General features: G+C 42.0%; 1 protein-coding gene and 1 pseudogene across 1 annotated transcript; one reads left to right on the top strand and one right to left on the bottom strand.

Moving 5' to 3' along the window:
- The first annotated feature begins 608 nt into the window (after positions 1 to 608).
- Positions 609 to 6,729, top strand: LOC131981440 (endonuclease domain-containing 1 protein-like). The gene is made up of 3 exons (XM_059345709.1): positions 609 to 622; positions 3,779 to 4,085; positions 5,841 to 6,729. Exons 1-3 carry the CDS (start codon positions 609 to 611, stop codon positions 6,450 to 6,452), a joined length of 933 nt encoding a protein of 310 aa, XP_059201692.1. The 3' UTR covers positions 6,453 to 6,729.
- A 2,744-nt stretch (positions 6,730 to 9,473) lies between these two features.
- On the bottom strand, positions 9,474 to 15,188 carry LOC131981239 (zinc finger protein 3-like; annotated as a pseudogene).
- Between the last annotated feature and the right edge of the window lie 68 nt (positions 15,189 to 15,256).

Below are 15,256 nucleotides of genomic sequence, written 5' to 3'. Positions count from 1 at the left end.
CATATTGCAGAATGTGAAAATAAGGAAAATGTCTGTTTGTTTTTTTTACAATAAAAGTTTAAATTTAATGTAAAACAAATGTAAAAAGAAATAATAAAACACTGTAAAAAGTCTGTAAAAGTCAAACACTTACCATCATATTAAAGTTTACAAAAATGTATATAAACAGATATTTACTATATGTTATCCGTACTTTAAAATAAATTATCTGTAAAATAACTTGACGCATAGGCTAACTCTTGCATAGAATGTGGTACTGATATTTGCTACATTCATTCACATCAGCCTTCTTTATGTATTAGAAGTATATGAAGAGTTCATGTTCTGTTTTGATTTATTTTCCATAATCATGTTTGGTTTTTTGTACAGTCAAGGAAATATCAACTGAACTGGTGTTGGGATGTAAATATATCATATATTCAATAACATATCGCATACCTTTTTAATTTTACCTGAATAATGTATTTTCATTGTGTACTAAAGAGAAAATCAATCAAAATGCTGTAAGCTCATTCATTTCAAAATGTCTCTAATCTGTTTTTGCTAATGAACCCTCTACATCATATCACAATATTGATTTTGCTTCAGAGTGAAGCTGCAGAGAACAAATGTATTTTAACAGGTGAGTGAGTCAGATGTTAAAACACACCCACAGCCTCTGAGTCAGCAACACAAAACAAAGAAGAAGAAGGGAAACTAGCTGACACAGAGTAGTAGAGGTGAAGAAGAGTAGGAGTGAGGAATGAGCTTTATTTGTTAAGCTTTTCGGAGAGCAGGGGAGGGTGTTTTACTCTTATATTTTTATTAAGTTATAAGTCTTTTTTTTATTACTTCAGACCTCCCTTGTAAGATTATAATAAAAAGAGATAGGTTAATCTAAAAGATGGCTTTTATTTGCACCAGGGGTCATAAAGGTGCTTTTTAACATGCAGAGGATCAATCCTGTTAATCCAATCTTCCTCATTACTATCAAACAGGTTCATGTCTGACCACATAAACATCAGATTCAGCACTTCCTCCCCATTTTTTTTTTCATCATGGCTCAGCATTATGGGTCTTTTCCTCTGTGTGGAAACCGAAACGACAGTCATTCCAGGTCACCCACAGGTTACGACTCATCACCAATGACTGTAAATTCAACGTTATTACTCATAGTCCAACCGTTATTAGCCTCTGTGTCCTTACCAGTCAGCCTGCCGTGAGTGTCATGACTATGAGCGCTCACTAGATGGCCATAATAAACAACATTGGTTTTTATCAGTGATCATATCCCGTTTTTTCTCCTCAGGCAACACATTAATGACCAAATGTTCATCATTTTTTTGTTGTATATGCTAAGATAATGTTCAATGCTATTAATTTATAAATGCGTCCAGAAAATTGGCATTAGTCTTGGCAGGATGTATTTTAAAAAGGGCAAGAATTTTAGATTTCTACCTGCAAGAGAAACTAATCAACATTCACAAATCACAAGTCAATGTTGACCTGTGAATATATATATATATATATATATATATATATATATATATATATATATATTGAGAGGCAAGGTGAGGTGTTTAGCAGAGTCTTCTTTTCAAGAGAATATTTCAGGTAAAATGACAAAAAGTGTATTAATGAGTCAAGAACGTTATCTAATATGAAATATTTTTTCCTCCATCCTATTGATGCTTGTTTTCATAAAATTACTCAAAATAAGACTTGGTAGCAGCAATATTTTAAAGGTATAATGTGTAACTTTTGCACATTTTAGTGTCTAAAAATGACTAGACGTTTGTTAAATATTTTCTTTAATATATTAACATTATCCCAAATCTTTCAAAACATTTTTAAACGTAAAAAAATCTGTAATTTTAATCAAGGTATTGATCTGTTTTATTCGGTCACCCGTCAGTCGTGGTTGTCTGCTAGAAGTTGAAATAATTGTCCAGTTTCAAACCACATTTTCACGATGCACATTTTAGATCTTGGTCATTCTGAACTGTATATTTTAACTGGATGAAGGATTTTCGTCATCGAATGTCTGGATCTTAAGTTATCAGAGGAACGACCTCAGCAAACGTAAGAGGCAGCTCATCTCGCAGCCCGTCCTGGATGCCTCGTGTCTGCCAAACTGCATCAGAAAAACACAGATTTTTAACATGAAACAGCTTCATTCAGTTTTTTTTTTACTGGTTTAATTAATCGGTCCATTTGTTTTGGAGTGGAGGAAAACTCTGCGGACAATTCGTCTCCCTATAAAATCCTCCTAAATGATGAACACTGAAGGAATATGAGAGAGGTGGTGAGGACAATAATTGATAATATGATTTGTCGCTTCTTCTCAAAGATAGATCAGCAGAAAATTACATGTGTGTTTAAGTATATTTCCGTATACTATTCCCGTATACAGTTAAAATATAGACCGAAACTGAGGATTTCCCACAAACACATTAAGTACGTAACGAAATAAAGAAGTCACGACCTTTGGTAAAAATAACGGTTGAGAAATAATGGAAGTACTGTATGGAGCATTTATGTCTACCGGAAATATTTCTGGTTCCCAAAATGAGGGAAGTTTTGATGAGAGAAGAAATAATGAGGCTACACCGAAACTAGACAGAGAAAAAAAATGAAACTTGCTGACTTTGCTAAGGGGAGTATGTTTGCGTAATGATATCAATTAACAAATTATTGCACAAAAAACACCTGGGGATGCATTAAACAACTCAAAGCCATATAGTTTAGGGCAGTACCGTGTAAATGAGAATCAGACTGTTTGCACCTCAAGCATCTCCTGCACCTCACTGCAATCCACACAGAGCAGGCCTCCTGTGATGCTTCTTAAGGTGTTAGAGAGCTGGGGACAGACTGACACGCTTCAGGGAAATACTGCAACACCTCAGGAGGTCTGTTGTCCCTCCAGCTATAAAACTTGTTCCTGGAGGGCCTGTATACAAGACAACAACAACCAGTCAGCAACCAGAAACTGCACTGTCAGCTCCTGCAGCAGTTAACACAGCATTCTCATCCCAGCTCTTCAAACACCAACGCTTTGTCACGACCATCTGCATGTGATACTGACTGGCTTCAGTTTTGGAAATACTGGGGACACTGCCACTTTCTGCGTGTTACATGCATAGTGGCTTTTCAAAATAAACTTCCGTTCACGGGAAACAGTTGACTTTAAGCAAACAATCTTAAAAGAAGATCTAAAAGAAGAGGGTTGGATGTTAAAAACTATTTCCACACTTAATTGCTGGAAGCAACCATGCAGGTTGACTCCAAATAACAACACTGACTCTTGGTTTCATGCAGGACCCAAAAACCTGTCTCCTGTGTCAGAGTTCAGGGTTTAATTTTTGAAGATATCTAAGATACAAGCTTTTTTTCCTCAAGGTCAGTCTTGATGCTCAGTTCAAGTTTTGGAGTTTTTCCATCGTCTTTTCCTCAACCACCAAATGATTAAAAACTTGATACAAGATGTTCCCCATCTCAGCTGACTAACGAAAGAAGGATATGCCGAGCTATTGTTTCCCAGAAGGCAGCATGCTTGGGGAAGTTTGACGGGGCCACTGAGTGGGTTATTCTCACCCACAGGGTTCCTGCTCTCAGTATATATAGGAGGGAACCTCAGTGACAGCCCTCAAACGCTCATACTCCAGACGCTGAATGGACACAAAGGAAATCTAGGTTTCTGGAGCTTTGTCTAAGAGGAAGTCTGTCAACAAAGTCTGTGTTCACCAGCATCTCTTTCCAACAGACGTGAATACAGCTGACCTGCTGCTCTGCTTTGCAGGAGGTCTCAAAGGAAGATGCTGCAGTTCTCAACAGGAGCTCTGCTTCTTCTGCTGCCCTGGTTTGGTGGCCTGGTCCTTGGAGAGATCAGCCATGACTTCTCCCAGTGCCTCGATTTCTTCTATGATCAAACTCCTCCAAAGGGTATCAATGCAGCAGTATACCAGCCAATATGCCAGCGCTACAAAAACCAGTACCACTTTGCCAGCCTGTATCACCGCCAGCATCGTACACCATTGTACTCTGCGTACGTGCTCAGTCCTGCAAACGGGAAACGGCCTAATTCTACTTGGATGTACGAACCACAGGTGAGCCTCTTTCTTTACACGCTAACTGTACTCTGTGGAGTGTTACTGTGTTCAGTATGGTGTGTTTAGAGATGCTCAGTAAGTGTTACACTGTCAGGAGAGTCTTATTTTGTCATTATTTTGTCTCATTTACATAAATAAAGGTTGTCTAAATGAAACAATTCTCCGTATAATGCAGTTCAATTCACAAACTACATCCTACAAAATTTTTATGCGTGTTGTAGTAGAATCAACATATTTCAACCATTTGAACAGAAACTGAACATTGTAAACCTCATGACAGCAGGATTTTTTTTAAATCTAATAAACAGGAAACTGAATATACACTAATTAAATATTTTGACAGAATAGTGTCCTGGCAAAGGCAGAGTAAAGCAAATCTTTGTTCAGTAAACACAGATTATATTTTCAATCAAGGTATTACTGTAGAGTTTAATGTGTCTAAATATCTTAAGATTTCCCCCAAAAAACCCACAATATCTGTGTTCCAGTGTAGACCTAATTGTAATTTGTTGCAATTTAAAGCTGAAAGAGATAATAATGAGGAAATATTATATACGTTTTTTTAGTTGGTTGAACTGTTTCTGTGCAAGCAGAAGCAAAATAAAATCTTCTTTCACTGTGAAGAAAAAAAGAAATGCAGTCACATGCATGATCTTTAAGGAAAGTGAAATTTCACAAGTTTCATTTTTCTTATTCAAACTACAGTTAATCAGCCACACACCCCAAAATAAACACTTTTACTTACATGCAGTGTTGGAGAATCTACATTGGAAGCACAGCCTTGTAAAGTACCTATTGGTGCACATTAGCAAAGCTCCAGTAAACTACAGCAAAAGTGCCCTACGGAGAAGTCTAGTTTGGTTAACTGAAGCTATTTAAAAGAAAATATAAACTGCTTTGTAAAAAAAATAAAAATAAAAATGACAATGTACATGAGATACAAAATTATTATTAAAAAAAGTAGAAAGAAGTCACGTCAGCAAAATAAACCACTCAATAGAGTTTATTGCATAAAGTGTCAGATTGTTCACAGCTCATAGCTTACATAAACAAAAACAACAATAAAAGAACCAGTATTTGTGGGAAAGTGCAAGGAATGTAAGACATCTGCTTTTCAGAAACTAGAGGTGGGGGTATTGCCTCAAGCAACACTACTTCTAAAATAGCATGCAGCAACTTCTCTGAATATTTCTTAATAAATATTTGGGAAGTTTATCCATGATGACACTGTTGCTATGTAATGCTCGCCCTTTTGCACATGCACTACAAAAAGGTGAAAGGTCAGGGGTGTGGTGGCGACTGCCTGAAGAATGCATTGCCTGTGCATGCCTTCACAGCAGTCAGGGTGAAAGAAAAAGGTTTTTTGAAAGGGAATTCCTTTCTTTGCATGGCCCAAAATTGTTAGTAGTTTTAGTAGTGAACTGCATAAAAATTGTCAAAAGTTTAATCACATGTACACGGTTGCCCATAAAGTTGGAATCATTTTGTTTTCAGACAAAATCTGTTAATTGTGGTTTCATTTTCATTGTGATATGTTTGGAAGAGATTGATTAATAAAGTTTTGAGGAGATCACATTGTGACAATTATTTCATGGAAAGAGGTAAAAAATGTATTCTAACTTTACGAGCAACCGTGTAGTTCACAACACTGCTCACACGATTATTCAACTTAAACAGGATCAATAAGCAGCAAAATACTATTTTGTAAATTCCAAACAGTGACATCGTCTTCTCTCTCTCTTTGTCATTAAGTTGGCATTTTCCCGTGCAAACACAGAGATGAAACCTTTCCCAAGTTCTGGCCTCGTGGACCAGAATGTGATTGAGAGTCAGGCTTTGGTTGGGGACTACAGAAACTCCAACTTCACCAAGGGCCATCTCAATCCCAGCATGCACCAGAAGACGAGAGAGAATCGTGAGGCCACCTTCACCCTGACAAACATTGTCCCTCAGCGTGCGGGCTCCAACTCCGGCCCTTGGAACGGTCTGGAGAACGAGGTGTTAAGAAAATTCAAGGCCTTCTGCAACGGGTCGATGTATGTGATCACCGGGGTCATGCCGTATGAGTCTGAACCCCGCCAGATCAATAACAGAGTGTCTGTGCCTGAGTACATGTGGTCTGCCTACTGCTGCCCAGCCTACAGATCTAACCTTCCTGAGTCTGTGAGGAACTTTTTCCCCACATATGCTGCTGTGGGAAGAAATGACCGCAACAGTGGAGAGGAGATTGTGCCGGTTAATGTCAAGGCGAGGGCTTCTGTGAGGGGCTATGATGTGAGGCGGATGTCCGTAGAGACTCTGGAGGGCATCCTGACACAAAGGCTGGCCATGTCTATCAGTCTGTTTCATGGGCAGTGCCAGTAGCAATGGTTGAAAAGCTTTTCCTTCTTGAAATTAAATGTTAACTGATCTGGGTGCAGCAGGCACCACATACAGCACATCACTTAATCTTTAATTACTGAATAAGTGTTTGATTGATTAGGATTATTGTCTCACTGTGGTTTGAAATTATTTTTGTCGACTATATATGACATTTTGTAACACCAGCTAACCCAATGATTTTGCTAATAAAATATGGAAATAAATGAAGAGGCTTCTGCTGGAACTAATCATAATAACTTTATGTTAAATACTAACTTTGTTCACATATGCAAATAAAATGATTGCACGTTTCACATGTTGTACTCTGTGTGCATACATAGTCCTGCAGCAGGTAAATAACACAATGACAACTGGACATATGAACCTCAAATATACTATGAGCGGTGGAAGAATGGAGAAATGTGACAGTGATTAAAAAGCATGAAAGTTGGTGGGGTAAAAATTGATGTGAAGCAGAAAAATTAGACTGATAAATGATGAAGGCGTTTGATTAATTTGAAGCAGATTTGATTAAAACAGTTGAGGTATAATGAAAACAGAGCAAAGTTTTCATTGTTCCTTATTCACAACACAAAATAACCATTTATCATTTAAGCAAAGCCAAGGGTGAGAGTAACAAAATATTAAATGATGAAAATATTAAACTGTGGATATGAGGGAAAAAAGGGTAGCCATTATCTTTTAGGACTAACGGTGATGTGTTCAGTGAGACTTTGTTAGATAGCAGAGCCAAAATGAGCTCATGGACACCTACTGATCCACCCAAATTTCCCAGCTTGGGATAAATAAAGTCTATCTATCTATCTATCTATCTATCTATCTATCTATCTATCTATCTATCTATCTATCTATCTATCTATCTATTAAAGTCACAAATTTACCTGGAGAAAAAGTGTTTTTGTTTCGTTTTTCCGTTCTTTTTTATTTTTTTTACAAGGAAACACGTCACTTTTGTCAAGGGTCAACCTCATCAGACACCTGTGTTGCAAAAAAGTGGGGGAAAAAAAGGAAATTAATTATATGTAAACCATTTTCTTTTAAATTTGCTTCTTGTATTTTACTTTTCTATGTATTGGTGTTAATTGTAGCTTGATCCTTAGAAAGGCGTGATGTCTTTGAGCCAAATAAGGAAGTGAAGAGAGGAGTTGTGACATTTTACCTTGGTCATGTGGTGCTTTGTGGGCTGATACTGATGCTATCCAACCAACCTCAGAGGCTGAACACAGAGTTTTTAACTGAAGAGCTGTTGGTTTGTAGTCTGTGTCTGAAACATACAGCTAATAAGTCACTCTTTCTACTCAGCTTGTTTGAGGGGATCTTGGCAAGTTTAGATTGAGAGGACATCTGGAGCAAAGTGTATGTTTTCTGTCTACTCATAAGCATCTATTTGTCCAATTCATGTTTCTGCTCTGCTGTGCAGGAGGTCTCAAAGGAGGATGCTGCAATTCTCAACAGGAGCTTTTGCTTCTTCTGCTGCCCTGGTTTGGTGGCCTGGTCCTTGGAGAGATCAGCGACGACTTCTTCCAGTACCTCGATTTCTTCTGATCAAACTCCTTCGGTGGGTATCAATGCCGAAGGACACCAGCCAATATGCCAGCGCTACAATAATAGGTACCGTTTTGCCAGTTTGTATCATCACCAGAATCGTACACCATTGTACTCTTCGTACATACTCAGTCCTGCAGACGGGAATCGGCCCGAAACGCCTTGGAAGTATGAACCACAGGTGAGCATAAAAACACTATGATTGTGTCAGACATAATGTGTTTGGATGATGCAGTAAAAGGAAAATAAAGAGCAGTGGACTTTTTGTTGAGATGGAAAGTCTGTAACACTTCTGTTACATTCAATGCAAACTAATTAAAATGTGTTCTTCTATAGCTGATTTGTAAAGTGTCTATATGAATCATGCATGGAAGATCTCACACTCATGATAATTCTACATTTGCATGTAAATATAATGGGCACTTTACTTTGGTGTGGTAAGATAATGATCAATGATAATGATTAAAAATGTGAGAAAGAGCCCTAGCACATCCTGTGAAATATCCAAAGTGTCACTGTGGTCAATGTGTGACTTGTGCAAAGTGCAGTTTTTGCCATTACCCTAAAGGAGTAGCAGCCTTTCTCAAGCTTTACATACAGAAACACTGTCAAGCTGTTATCTCCTCTAAGAGGAAATAAAGTTGCGTTTTATCCATTTCGCGAGGGCTTCTGTGAGGGGCTATGATGTGAGCCGGATGTCTTTAGAGACTCTGGAGGGCATCTTGCAAACAAGGCTGAACATGAGTATCAGTCTGTTTAAAGGGCGCTGTAAGAAACAATGGCTGACAAGCAAGGGTCACTATGCATTTGGTCAGATTTTAAGTTTTAAAGGTCCAGTGTGTAGGATTTAGTGGCATCTAGTGGTAAGGTTGAAGATTGCAACCAACTGAATCCTCCCAGGGCTCCAGACTACTGACTTTTACAAAGCTTGCACAGCTGTGACTTACTTAATTTTGATGCACATCTGAAATGCACCTTATGCTACGGCGTCTTTATGGTGGTTACCTCTGCTGATGATGTCGGGTCAGAGCTGCATCTCTCAGGATCGGGGACAGGTGTGTAACAGGCAGTGTAGTATTTTTCTTGACAAGCAATGGCTCTCTTCATTTTAAATTTGCGGTATGTTTTAAGGGGTTGTAATGACGCTTGAGAAGTAAATGTTTCGTTGCACTAGTTGATTTTCGGTGACAGCCGCCTAAATCCTACACACTGCATCTTTAATCAGACTCCCTCATTATTTAATTACTGAATTGTTTAATTAAAATACTGTCTTGTCTTATAATGGCTGGATGAGTGGGATATTTCTGATTAATCTGATCTTGCAAATTAATATTTTCCTGCTTTTATCTATGTTATCTTTGACGTAACTTGTTGACCAACTCCATTATTTCCATTATTATTTCAATAAACCAACACTGAAAAGCATGAAGAGCCCTCTGATTAATTTAAATATTTATTTATTTATGAACAAAACACAAACATATAAAATACCAAGCTGTCAATTATACTGTCTGGAGAAAAAAACAACAAGGGCACCGGCTGCAACACGAGCGACTTCCTGATAAAAAGACAAAAATGTACAATTAACTGATCATCATAAATAAGTACAACCTTTGTACATACAAATGAAAACACCTCAAATGAATATGGCTGAAGAATGTCGGAGATTGATTTAATTTCTCCTTCTAAAGAGAAACACCACGTACAACTGACTTCCTGTCAACTCTGGATATTTGCCTTCTTTGTTTACTCAACAGAAATCATTCACACATGTATCTGCTTCTTTATCCACAAGATAATTTAGTTTCTTCATCCTGTCAGAGCGTGTAACAAAGGCAACTCAAAAATCACTGAGAATAAAATTAGGATCTACTGGTCACATTCATCACCTGAACTCTACCACATTCAGTTACAAACCCGATTTTTCTTTCCAGTTCGATCAGAGATTTGAGGCAGACGCTCTAAAAACACTGGTGGTTTTTCAGTTGCTCCACATCATTAAAGCCACTCCCACAGTTGGAGCACTGGAGAGTCGGCTTTTCACTGTGTATGAGTTGGTGTCTCTTTAAGTACTCCACACGACTGAACCTCTTCCCGCACGCTTCACACCCGTATGGACGTTCTCCTGTGTGAATCCGCTGGTGCCGCTCCAAGTTACCTAGACGGCTGAAGGTGCGTCCGCACTGAGGGCACCGGTGCGGCCTCTCGCCTGTGTGCACCAGCTGATGCCGCTCCAGTGAGCGCGAGTGTGTGAAGCGCTTCCCGCAGATCTCGCAGCAGTGCGGCCTCTCAGCGGCACAGGCGCACTCGTGGTTCTTCAGAGCCCAGGCGTGGCTGAACGTGTTGCCGCAGTGGGCACAAGGGAAGAGACCGTCTTCGCTCTCTAAATGAGAGCCTCCTAGTGGACAGGGGTGGTCGTCCAGCTCGGCCTCTGAGGGGAAGCCTCCTCCACACTGTGGGCAGAAGTGAAGCAGGTCCCCGCCACCCTCCTCTTCCCCGCCGCTCTCACCGACGCTCCCCGCAGCAGAAAGGTGAGGCAGGTGCTCCACCTCTCCCTGCTCCACCACATCTTCTCCACTTATGACAGAAACAGAGTCGCCCTCTCTCAACTTCTTCGACCAGCCTAACCTCATCTCCACTCCGGCCCTCACAGTTTCCTTCGACCTGCTCTGCCCTACCTGCTCCTCCCTCTGCAGGGTGGGCGGCTCCAGCTCTTCATCCTGCTCCATTCCATCAAGACCGATGTACTTGGGGGCTAGGCTGCTGTTGCTGCCTCGCGCCACCTTTGAGTCAGGGCTGCCATGCTGCGAAGCCGTCATGGCCGCCTTCTCGCGGCCTCGCTCAGCCCTTAGCGCGGACTCCAGACCCCTCAGCTCATCCATGGTCATGCCCCCCTCTGATGGCTCTGCTGAGCCTACCTCCCAGTCCTCCTCATCCTCCTCCTCTCTTTCTCCTGAATGAAGGGTCGGGGGACGATCCGATAGGTCTCCTGAGAAGAGACGAAGGAAAGAGAGAACTTTTGTAAGGAATCATTTCCACATTCTTTCAGACATTTCACAAACTTCCCCTCCTTCATTCAGTCTGTCTCATTACCTTCGCTTTGGGCTCTGGAGCCAGTGTGGAGGTTCTGGTTGGGCGGGTCCATCTTCAAAGCCTCCTTGATTAGCCGGAGAGAGGCGGGTTGATAGCCCTCTATTGGAGCAAACTGAATTTGGAAGCACAGAGAGTTATTGGAAACAATCTAAACTATATGTAATATGCAATTTATTATTCCATTTGTAAATGTTTTGTGTCCAAAACAGTTAACTTTCTTGCAACACTCATTATATCCCTTCCAATTCATATGTACAACGTGTCTTGTAAGCTATATGATTTATTACATTTCTTTAATGCTATATTATTTAAGGTGCGGCAGATCACTGATGGCTTGAAGCAGTATCTGCCATTATATGATGTCTATTTGGAGACTTCTTATTATTGTAAAGCATTATTTATTTATTGGCAATATTATTGGCCAAATGGACATCTGCTTGTCCTCCATTATCCAGTAATGTTTCCTTTTACAGTTTATTCTAATGTGCTGGAGATAAACACAAAAAGGTAAATGAATAATAAAGAAACATCCTAAACAAATACAAGGATGTAAACGTTGTCCTCAGATCCTTATTATCTGTAGCAAGTTAACAAGTTATGTTAATTATAAATTTAAACACTCAAAATAATAATTATAAACTTATTTAATGGAATCACTCTGCTCTCAGACAAATGTTTCTTTTATCAACAATCCATCCTTTCTCAAACAAACAGAAGCACATGGCTAATTGTTATGCAGAATGATGTCATCAGACCTCAACAGGTGTCAGTTTGAAATTGTGTTCATAAATCCAATCTACACTACACAAAAACTAAGAGTGCTGCTGTTTGAACGAATAAAGCATAATTTGAATTTTTAATTTGAATTAACAAGCCTGTCCACTGCACTTGGTGCTCTGTTGAGAGGGCGGTGTTTTGAATAACTGAAAGGTATATTCCAACACTTCTAGAGTGCACATTTGCTCTCAGAGTGAAAGGCTTGCTAACAGCCTTTTTGGAACACACCTTGAAATTGGCAAATGTATTATTATTTTCAGGACTGCCTTGCCAGTGAAGCCATTTTATCTGCCCACAGAAATTGTCTTGCATGTTTTTTCCGTCATAGAGCCTACGGATAGAACTATTAAGAGTAAATATTGGTCGATAACAACAAAATCTGATCAATCAGAGCACCCTTAATTTTATAATACATCAAAAACACCTTGTAATGACTTGACAGGGAGGCAAATAGCACATTCTGTATGATCTGAATATTTAAATGCGGAGGAGAAGTGAAGAGTGGATCTGTGCCCTGCCACTTGGTCATGTGGTGGAATAGCAAACAGCTTTTCACCTCTACCAGTAGCATTTCTACCTAAAAGCTTGCCGCACTTGAGATGTGGAGAGCCCTCCTCGATGGGCTCCTCTGGAAGCTAAATATCAAATCAATAGCCTTCCCTTCATCCACTACATCTCTGTAGTGATTTGATGGTTGAAAACACAAGCACAACTCTGTCTCCCTGTATTATCTCTCTTTTTCTGTCTGCGTTCTTTTTCGTTCTATAGGAAGCTGCTGAGAGGTGCAGAGATGCTGTGCCACTTTCTCCTCCTACTCCTCCTCCTCTGAGAAAGCCGGTCTCCCTCACCTCCTCTTTGATGTTGGCCGTCTCCTCCCCCTCACCGCTGAGGCTGCCCTCCCCTTCCTCGTCCTCCACCATCCCTCCCTCATCCTCTTCATCCCCGGGGAACTGGATGAGGTACATCTCCCTGGCCTCCTTCCCCCCTCTTCCTCCTGCTCCTGCTACCATCCCCACAGCTCCTGCACTTCCTCCTCCTCCTCCTCCACCACCACCGACGACGCCAACGCCTCCACCTCCTCCTTCCTCCCACACACCTCCAGGCCAGCCTTTGCCATAGGCTGCTGCTGGGCCCTTCTTTGACTTGCCTCCTGTGGAGATGAGAGGAAGACGACGGAAGGGTAGGAGGGAGGTGGGAGAGGAAGGAGAAAGTGAGGGGAGGGTGGGACGGGAGAACAGCAAGGCACAGGGAGACAGGAAGGAGAGAGAATGAAATATGAGGGGGAGAGATAAGTGGGAGGAGATGATTGGAAGGCCAGGAGAGAGAGATGGAGGAGAGAAGAGGGTGGAGAAGTGAGAGATGAGGAGGAGGCGGGGATTGGAGAGGTAGAGGGGAGCAGGAGGAGAGAGGAGGTGGGGGGGAGAGGAAAGGGAGCAGAGGGAGGAGTGAGCATGATGAACGAGTGAGGAGAGAGGGGGCGTAGAAGGACAGACAAGAGAGCGGGAAGGAGAGAGAAACACGTGAAAGGGAGGAGAAGAGCGAAACAGGCGAGACGAGAGGGAGAAGTGGAGTTTGGGGGGGACAAGGGGGGAGAGGAGAGGGAGGACATGTTGAAGGAGAACGAGGAGGGGTGAGGATGAAATGGTGAAGAGAGAGAGAGAGAGAGAGAGAGAGAGAGAGAGAGAGAGATAGAAAGAGAAAGAGGAGAAGTGGAAGTGGAGAGGGAGTGTGTAATTATGGTGGTGGAGAGGAGCGGGAGAGGAGTGCAGTGGAGGAGGTGGGGGGGGGAAGGAGGGGGAGTGTGTGTGTGTGTGCAACGTGATGAAGGAGAGAGCAGAGCAGGAGGAGGTGGGGGCAGGGAGAGAGGAAGGAGGCGAGGGCGTGAAGGAGAAAGGAGCGCGAAGGGGAGGAGGAGTAGGAGGAGGAGTTGGAGAGAGACAGAGAGAAGTAAAGGAGGTGGGGGAGGGAGAGGAGCAAGGCAGGAAGGAGGGAGGGAGAGAGTGTGCAGAAGCACAGAGGAGTGGGAGGGACAGAATGCAGCGGAGAGAGAGAGGAGAGGGGGAGGTGAAGGACAGAGGGAGCGAACATGAAGAGGAGGCGGAGGAGGAAGGGAGGAGGGAGGAGGCGGAGGAGGTAGGGAGGGAGAGAGAAAGGAGGAGGGAGAGATCAGCTCTTGCCAGATGGTTTCCAACAAAACAAGTGCGTCTTCACATAAGCCCTGACTGCATAGCAAGAACCCTTTTTCTCACATTAAAGACACAATAATTCTGAAATATGTAAGATGGTTTAACAATCTGGCATTCAAATGTGAAGAATCATGTATGTATATGACACAAACTACAAGTGATAGAAGCCTCCTTGTTTGGGAGCCATTCTCAATCAATACTTACGGGCCCCCCCAACTTTTCGCTTCTGCCGCCCTCCGGCTCCCTCCTCCGCCGCTGCCAGCCCGGCGTTGCGGCGGTTCGCAGCCCAGCCCATCCCGTACTTGCGCTCGGTTCTCAGCTTGGTCTCGGTGAGCCTCAGCCGATGTTTGAGAGCGTCGTTCTCCTTCCTGTTGAGGGACAGCTCCACCAGGTAGTCGTTCACCATATCCTGGAAGAGTTTGGTGATCTCACACACCGACGCTCGGATCAGGCTGTCCATGACAGCCGTCAGATGCGTCTCAAATGTGGACACCGATTCCTCCATCATCGTGGCCACAGGTCCGGAGCTGGTGATGGTTCAATTACAGTTTATCAAGCCAGCCTCATGATCATGCGCTGAGATTACAAAACTTTGCACAGTCTAGTCTGATACACAGCTATAGCAACTGTTTATACCCGACACTATACATATCACCAAAGACAGTTAACGTTACAAACATTAACTTTATTAGTTAGCTGAGTGTGACAGTGAATCCACACAGAAACATTATGGTTATTCCACCTCTGTAATCATTTAATTAAAGACCATACTAACGCTTTATTTAGAAGGTTTAATACCAAATACACGACCTGTGTCGGGTTACCTTGTTAGTGAACTAGTTCAACGTTAATCGACACACAGTAATATTACAGTAGAAGAGGAGCAGCAGCCTCTACGTCTGGAAAGTGATCGTGCTAGCAGCCTGGCTAATATAGCTCTGTATACGCACCGTTTCTCAGATGAAATCCGGAAGAGTAATATAGACGTGAAGAGCGGCAGACGGTGTGATTTCACTGGTAACTGATCAGCTTGTTCGACGTTGATAAGCACCGATACACGGTGACAAAGGAAAGCGTCATCCAACTTCTGCCCTCTCTCGCTGCTGCCACTGTTTTCCCTCTCGCCTCCGTCGGCACAGCCTAATGATGCTTGAGGACACTGCGCATGCCCAGTACCGTAATTAC

The sequence above is a fragment of the Centropristis striata genome, chromosome 12, assembly GCF_030273125.1.
Source record: "Centropristis striata isolate RG_2023a ecotype Rhode Island chromosome 12, C.striata_1.0, whole genome shotgun sequence".
Classification (NCBI taxonomy): Eukaryota; Metazoa; Chordata; class Actinopteri; order Perciformes; family Serranidae; genus Centropristis; species Centropristis striata.
This window is presented reverse-complemented; position numbering and strand designations above follow the sequence as displayed.